At 44.8% G+C, this 7,931-nt stretch overlaps 1 protein-coding gene across 1 annotated transcript; it reads left to right on the top strand.

Annotated features, from left to right (window-relative positions):
- LRAT (lecithin retinol acyltransferase) lies at positions 1 to 844 on the top strand. The gene is made up of 2 exons (XM_032187351.1): positions 1 to 576; positions 692 to 844. Exons 1-2 carry the CDS (start codon positions 1 to 3, stop codon positions 842 to 844), a joined length of 729 nt encoding a protein of 242 aa, XP_032043242.1.
- Positions 845 to 7,931: the final 7,087 nt, after the last annotated feature.

Below are 7,931 nucleotides of genomic sequence, written 5' to 3'. Positions count from 1 at the left end.
ATGAAGAAGGCGGTGCCGCAGGCGGCCGCGCTGCTGCTGGAGAAGCTGCTGCTCCTCGCACACCTCCGGCCGCTGCCCGCCGCCGGCACCGGCACCGACACCGACCGGGGGGAGCCGCCGCCGGCAACGGCACCGGCACCGGCACCAGCACCGCCCGCCGCCGGGTGCTTGCAGCGGGGCGACCTGCTGGAGGTGCCGCGCACCCTCTTCGTCCACTTCGGCATCTACCTGGGCGAGAACCGCGTGGCACACCTGATGCCCGACATCCTGCCCGCCCTCACCGACGACCGGCGGCAGATCCAGCGGGTGGTGACCAACAAGCGCCTCATCCTGGGCGTCGTCACCAAGACGGCCAGCATCCGCGTGGATACGGTGGAGGACTTCGCCTACGGCGGCAGCATCCTGGTCAACCACATGGACCGGCTCTTCAAGGACCGCCTGCTGGGCAGCGAGGAGGCCGCCCGCCGTGCCGAGAAGCTGGTGGGAGCCACGGCCTACAGCCTGCTCTGGAACAACTGCGAGCACTTCGTCACCTACTGCCGCTACGGCGCCCCGGTCAGCCTGCAGACCGACAAGGTAGGGGGGCAGCGGGGAGACAGGGGGCGTAGCGGGGAGAAGCCCCTCAGGTGTCGCCTCCTGCCCCTCTAACCCCGCCGCCCTGCGTTTGTCCGCTTGTTTTTTTTTTTTGCAGTTCTGCGAGACGGTGAAGATGATCATCCGCGACCAGAGGAGCGTGCTCGCCTCGGTGCTGGTGGGCTTGGCGGCGGTGGTCTGCCTGGGCCTGGCGCCCTCCACCACGCTGCCCACCATCCTCGTCACCTTCTTGCTGTGGATGGCGGGCTGACGGCGTTCCCGAGGGCCTGCGGACGGCGCCTGTATATAGGATGTACACTACTGTATTTATAAAAGCACAAATTACTCACCGGCGTTGTGTAACGTTTCTTAACCTTGTGTGCTGTTTTCCAGGACCGCTGTGTCTGGCATACAGCGCATGAGGCATAGCTTACTGTGTAAGCCGAGTAATAGATTTCCTGAAAATCTCAGTCGGTACATTCTCGCGCACCCTTAAAATCACTAAAAAGTAGGGGTGCGATGCAGTTCTGCTCCTTGCCTTTAGCCATAACTGATTCTGCTGATATCCTTCACGTGCTTTAATTTCTTAGCTGCATACCTGAGTGCCTCAGCTATTGATAAAATGGATGGTGCAGTGCCACAAAGCGGTGGATATGGAGAACAAACTACTTGCCTCTTACTTTGACAGATATGCTTAATATTCAAAAGTTACTGTCTTTTTAAGAATATCCTTTAGGGGAGATACAAGTAGGTAAACTGCCTCTCTCTGATAGCCAAAAGCAGCCCTCGCCTGGGTGCTCTGTGCTGCAGTAGTGTATCCGGCTGTGGTCCTCTGAGTTCCCTTCTGGGAAGTGCTCACAAATTTCTCATTTGTATTGATTGAATAAACACTTGCTACGTATCGAACAACTTTCAAGGAAAGTCTGCAATACCTCAGCATTCTCCTTGCTGCTGGTGGTGGTTGGTATGGCTACAGAGGGGTTCTCGTTGGTATGGGAGAAAACCAGTTTGCTTTTTGAAAGCTAGTGACATATAAATATTGCAGATTTCCAGTCTTTCAGGGCATGTGGCTGGGAGGAGAAGGAAAACAAATATGAATGCCCATCTAGTTCCCACTTTCCCACAGTAACTGGAACTACGTGGGTGCTGTAAAGCATCAGGCGTTGTTGGTGTGGTTCCTGTGGTCACTGTATTGTTTTGGATATTGCCTTAAAACAGGATGCCTCTTCGTGAAAGAAGACATATTTTTATACTCATCCCTTGCAAATAAGTTGTAAGCCAGCAGTCGGTGCTAAAAATCCCCAGTGTTGATGCCTTTCTATCAAGAATGTGTAAAGCTGGATTTGAAATCAAGTTCATCTAACTAATTGTTTCAGTGCTACAAAACATTGTTTTGTTGTCATTTTTCTTTGGCAATGTCTTAATGTATGCAGAGAAATTGTTCAGTTCCTGGAATGGCATGCTATACACGCACTTACACGTTCATGCACTATGCTCACCTTCTTTTCTAGTTAAAGGCAAATACTATGGTGTCTTTTCCAAGGACTCAAGCTCAGATTCACTTCTTTCTCAGCCGTGTTCAGTATCCTGATCAGCTCTGCTACCAGTTTCCATTTTTTCCTGTTTCTACAGGAAGACTCTGATTAACTATATTCTACCCCCGCTACTCCCTCCTCTAGACCTACAGCTGTTTGAAGATTGGGTTCTTGAACTGTGAGCCTCTTTGGCCGCCCTCTAATCTTTCTTCTTCTGGCTCCTCTGTTATAACCGACAAAGAATGTAAAGACCGGGGTGAAATTCCAGTCTCATAGGAAACAACAGCATTATTGCTGCAGTCATCAACTGAGAGGGGATTTCAGCCTAGCTTTCAGTACACGATCAGTCTGCAGCCTAGCTCCTAAGCAGCTGGATATCAATTACTGTTGGGTACTTGTAAACAGCTTCTGTTCTGCTTTCAAAGATTGTAATGCTCCACGTAACTGTGGCTGGTAACCCTTTTAAAGTTAAGGTGTTTTTTTTTTTTTTAAATCAACATGAATTGCTTTTTCATAGTGTATGCATTAGTAATATTTACATTAAATTCCAATGTGTTTTTTTACTTGCTGTGCATAAGGTATGAACTGTAGTCACTACTGTAATTATATAAATAGAATTTATTCATTTGAAAATGTCTAATGGTCTCTTGATATGGTGTATAATGCTGTAGCATTTCTCTTACATATCCCAGAAGGGCAGTGAACAGCCCATTAACATGCAGTTACACGGTGTCTGATTACAGGTGGGCTTTTATTTTCCCCTTTATTTAGCTGGGATTTATAAGAATTCCAATAATTCTTATGATTCACTTATACAATAAACAGCGGGGTCATGACCAGTAACCAGATTGTAAGTGGGATTGTTGGAAGGCAGAGAAAAGTTCCTGCTCTAGGAACAGCTTTGCTGATGGTGTTGAGCAGGAAGCATTCGGATTAATCTGGGGGACTAAACTGGGATTTTCATAGGGGTCTCTACAGAAGAAATGAAGCCAGCTCCTTGCGGACTTCCAGAAGCATTAGAAGAGAATTTTCCTTCAAAGCATAAAGTTTTAAGAAGCTTATGAAATACTATGAAATAGCCTAGGCTGTCCTGCTGTGTCCATTCATCAGAGACAAGTAATAGCATAGGTAAAGGCAGAGAAGTTCTGCTGTGTGGTAAGGAGTTTTTCCTACCAACAGTAATTCTAGAAGAGATCTGGAAATTTTGTGAAAGTCAGGCATGAATTCTCATGTTCAGCTCAGTGGGTGGTGTATGTGCTCTGAAATATTTTGGTAAATGTCAATGTCAACTTTTTTCTGTAATTGCTTGAGTAAAAATAAGCACTTGCCCTAGGTGGAGCATTGCATTTCAGGCTTGAGCTCAAACTATCATGCCATTGAAATGAAGGAGCTACTTATAAAAGAAAACCGCGGAAAACTGTGGAGTAGCTCCACTGCTTAAAATTGTGTGTGTTTAGGAGCAGCGTTGTTCATTGGTGACTGTAAGCAGTGGTGATGGGAAGAGTAAGTATGAAGCTGCAGGTCTTCTAGTGGTGGGGCTGTTTTGAAAAGTTGTGTGGTTAAACCTCGATGTGTAATGGGGGAGTGTAACCATCACCCCAGTGCCACTGGGAAATGCAAGTAGTGAAGACATCGAGTGAAAAGGATAGATATTTCACTTCAGGCTTTCCAAAGAAAACAAAAATAAAATGGGCATTCATAAGGCTCGAAATGTTTTTACAAAACGTGTGTTTAAAAGAAAAAAAAAAAGTTGCTAAATGGAGAAAGCCATTAGAACACTGAGCTTTCTGTTTGTGTTTATTTTAGCTCGGAGCGTAAATGATTACTCATTTTGTGGGTGAGCACAGCAGTCATCTGCTGCTTGATTTCACCTTTGGGTCCTCCTGTGCTGAAGGAGAGTGCTACATAGAAATACCATTGAGGCTTTTAATGAAAAAAAAATCAGCAATACTTGCTGTAGTCGGGGGGGGGGGGGGGATTAAACCTGTGTGACTTGACATCATCCAGACAGGTTTTAGAAAGCAAGCTGCATCTACAAGAAACATTACAGCTGCGATCTCTATGTATTATTTACTGCATGTTCTCACACTAAATAAAGTGTCTCACACCACTGAATGATCCAGAACTGTGTTAGACGGTCTAGATAGCTAGCATCTCCTTTTACCATTGAAATTGAAAAGCTCTCAGGTGACACTCAAAGCGAGTTGTGATGTGGGCTTTGTAATTGCTCAGGACTGATCTCACTAAGCACTTAATTGCCAAAAACAGGCTTCCTGCTCTGAAGGGAAGATGCTACCTACGGCTGGCTCTTTGCTGGAGTGCATTGCACTTTCTGGTAAGCCTTACAAAAATCTTTCAGGATACTGCACTGATAAAGTAAACTATCTCCTCTACTTTGTGAATATATCACAAAGTATTTGAGGGCTGTTTTTTGGCATGTTTTCTTAAAACTCAATTCTTGTCTGTATATCATGCCACAGCTTCACTTCTGAAGTCAAGGGAAAGCTTAGGGTACAGTCCTGAGTGCAGAGGGTGAAGGGGAGGAAATGGGGCAATCTTTAGGATACCTAAATCACAGTTACACTGACTGCAGCACAGCAGCTCTGTCTGGGACAGAACTGGAGATTTTACACTTAAAACAGCTTCTGTCTCACAGGTTAGAAATCTTTTTGTGAGGTGCTTTGTTGATTTTTTTGTTTGTTTGTTTGTTTCCCCATTTATTAGAGTACTTTATCAAGCCCTGTGCCCACGTTTTACTTGCTACCTCTTCTTTATAGCATATCTATGAACTGGAAAAGAATCACTGTCTGCTCTGTGATAGCGTGATTTTGAGCAACTCAGCTGCCCAGTCCCCTACAATGAATCACATTCAGACTAGGCACCCAGCTTTAGGTGTTAAGGCAGTGAAAGTGTGGGGGGGTAGGTAATGTAGGTTTTTTTTACTTGCAAAATCAGGGCATATTAAGCATGCTGTAGGACCAGTCAGTGAGGGCTGTGTGCGTGTGAAGACTGAGACACTGCTTGGTTTGGCATGCTGGGCACAATGTGTCTGCTCTCTTGTTCCCAGCTGGAGTTTAGGGGGGCTGAAATGAGGTTGTGTTAGGGCTGAGACTAAGGGAAGGCAAATTAAGCTGTTTAAATCGAGAATTACACCATAAATGCCACAGGCTGTAATCTAAACTGCTCAATAAAATGGGCTAGAGTCCATCTTTTGACACAGTGGTGGTTCGCTGTGACTCATGCCTATATAGCAACACCCTCACCAGCACAGCGTGGCTGCGCCTCTCACAGCTCTTGGAAGCACTCCCCAGCCTGTGCTGTCCCAAGGCGAGCTCCAAGAGAGCACTACTTAATGTGGGCTGCGCCTGGGATCATGCAAACAGCCAAGTAATATGGACGAGCACCACACGAATAGACAAACCTATTCTATGACCTCCTTTCATAGATTCACCTGGCCAGAATTTTAAAGTAGACCTGGCCTAGCCCATTTGTTACTGAAAACCTTGAATTCCTTCATGGAGCAGCACTTGAGTGGAAATGGCAATCCTGTGTTCTTAGGTGTGCACTAATGTGATGTCTACAGCATTTCTGGGGACATGGGAGGTCTGGTCCTAGGGCTTTCTCAGTCTGCCTTCAGGAGAATCACCAAACTTTTGATAAAACTATGAGGTGGCTGCCCTTCACCTTTCCTAATTTTCTCTCATGATTAGGTCAGTTGATGACTGAAGTACTTTTATCAGGTTGGGCAGCACCTGTGGCTCCAAGTTTGAAGGACAAAATGGCTCCCTGTTCCCTCAGGGCTGGAGCAGGTTCTCTTGGGGCTCAGTGTGTTTGGCACCCCGAAGAGGGCTGTTGGTCCTCATGGTCCGTGGGCCTCAGTGTGGTTCTGAGTGGGAACCAGGTACCTAGGCTTAGTCAGGAACTAGAAATGCTAAGTTTGGGATGTTTTCCTACTTTGACACAACACAAACTTTCAGGCAGATATAAGGAAGAGGCTATCAGGTTGGATCAAAGATTTGCTGCTTTGGTGTAGTGGGATTTTTTGGTGAAGTGTTCAGATACCTGCTGTAACTAACCATTGCCTTTAGTTTTTCTTTCTTTTTTTTTTTTTTAATTCTTTCATATGTCTCCCATGTCTGTAACTGAGACAACAATAATCTTCCTGTCTTCTTTCCAGATGCCAGACTTGGTTAATATTTGCATAAGGTTGTGAGTTTCTTGCATTGAACATACCAAACAAATGAAAACATGGGTCCTTACCAGAAGGCAACTTCATTGCCTGTGAAACCCGAGTTTTCTGTGAGGCTAAGGAAATATACTACTTTATATAATTAAGAATACCAGCAAATTTAAAGGTTATGCTCTGCTAAACTTGTCAAGCTACAATGTTCTGTACAAAGCTAATGTTCTGCATAGTCTTAGGCCAGACTCAGACTTGCACCTGTTTTCTTGCAGTTTTGTTGACAACACCTGCACACTTCCATGTAGCACTACACAGAAGCACAGGGAAGAGTGGGTCCGTTACTGCCACATAGTAGAAAAGAAATTAGTAAGTAATTCTACTCAAAAATGGGGATATGTGGGTGTAAAGATAACGAGAGGTATCCTGCACCCTTGGCTGAAAGATTTAGGTAGTTAGGGTTAGGTGTTAAACACAGTAACTTTTGCCATTTCCATTTGTGAACAAGATTATACTTAACTCCAAGGAAATGCTCAGGAGCAGGGAGGCTCCTGGTTTCAACCACATTCATTCAGAGTTGTTCTAAGCAATGTGCACAGTATAAGTAGCCCGGAGCCAATGATTGCTTGGTGGCCTCCAGAACCTGAAGTGTTATAGCTGTGGAAAACACGTAACTGCATCTAGCCCTAGGGGAAGAAGGCTATTTGGTTTGACACCATGCTATCACATCTCTGTTGCTTGTGAAACCCGAACAGATACCCCCTTGTGATCCTGTCCTGTTTTGTAGTCATACCAACTTGCCTGAAGTATGAGCTTAGGCTCTGATTCATGCAAATATGCCCCAGACTCTCACTTCCATGCCAAACCTCATGTTATTCATGAGTTACTTTCCATAGGCTGTAGCTCAGCCAGTTTCCGAGGAGTCCTTCCCGAGGTATCTAACTCTTCCAAGTTTTGGAAGAGAAGACTGAATGCATTACTCAGGGCTGAGAATCGCTCCAGACTGGAAGGTGTCTAAGGCCTAAAGTATACTTGAAGATGTAGCTCATGACATTTACAGTCATGTTGCTGTATCCCATTCCTTGGTCTTCCACAAAGTTTGGGAAGCTCCTCTGGAAATCAAGGTGTGTAATAGATTAGGACATGACCTGGACAAACAGAGGTAAACATAACCTCTCCTCATTCAGTGCATCAGCCATTGAGCACTGACAATTGCATGGAAAAGGTGACACTTTATTTTTTTATTTTATTTTATTTTTTAGGCATTACGCCCAACTTATGTTGGCTAGCAGACTGCTTTGGTCACACCATAAGAACAACTCAATTGTCATTCTAAATAGTTATTTGTACAATTTGATCATTTGCAGACCAGGGTTAGACTAGAAATGTCTTTCAAAAACTTGAAAAGCAGTAATACTGAAGAAAGCAGTATTTCTGCTTGGCCAGCAAACTGAAATTCCAGTGAGGAATGGAGCATTTCTATTTCTGATATCTTTGAGCAATTCCAGTAACTCCTAAACTGTTAAAGTATTGAAAATTATACAGGCAGTAGACCTGATACATAGTCATGAAATACATTTCAAAATTATAATGAGGTTTTTATGACTTGTAAAGCGTTTTTTTACAAGCAAGCTGAAAATATC

This window comes from Aythya fuligula, chromosome 4 (genome assembly GCF_009819795.1).
Source record: "Aythya fuligula isolate bAytFul2 chromosome 4, bAytFul2.pri, whole genome shotgun sequence".
Lineage (NCBI taxonomy): Eukaryota > Metazoa > Chordata > Aves > Anseriformes > Anatidae > Aythya > Aythya fuligula.
This window is presented reverse-complemented; position numbering and strand designations above follow the sequence as displayed.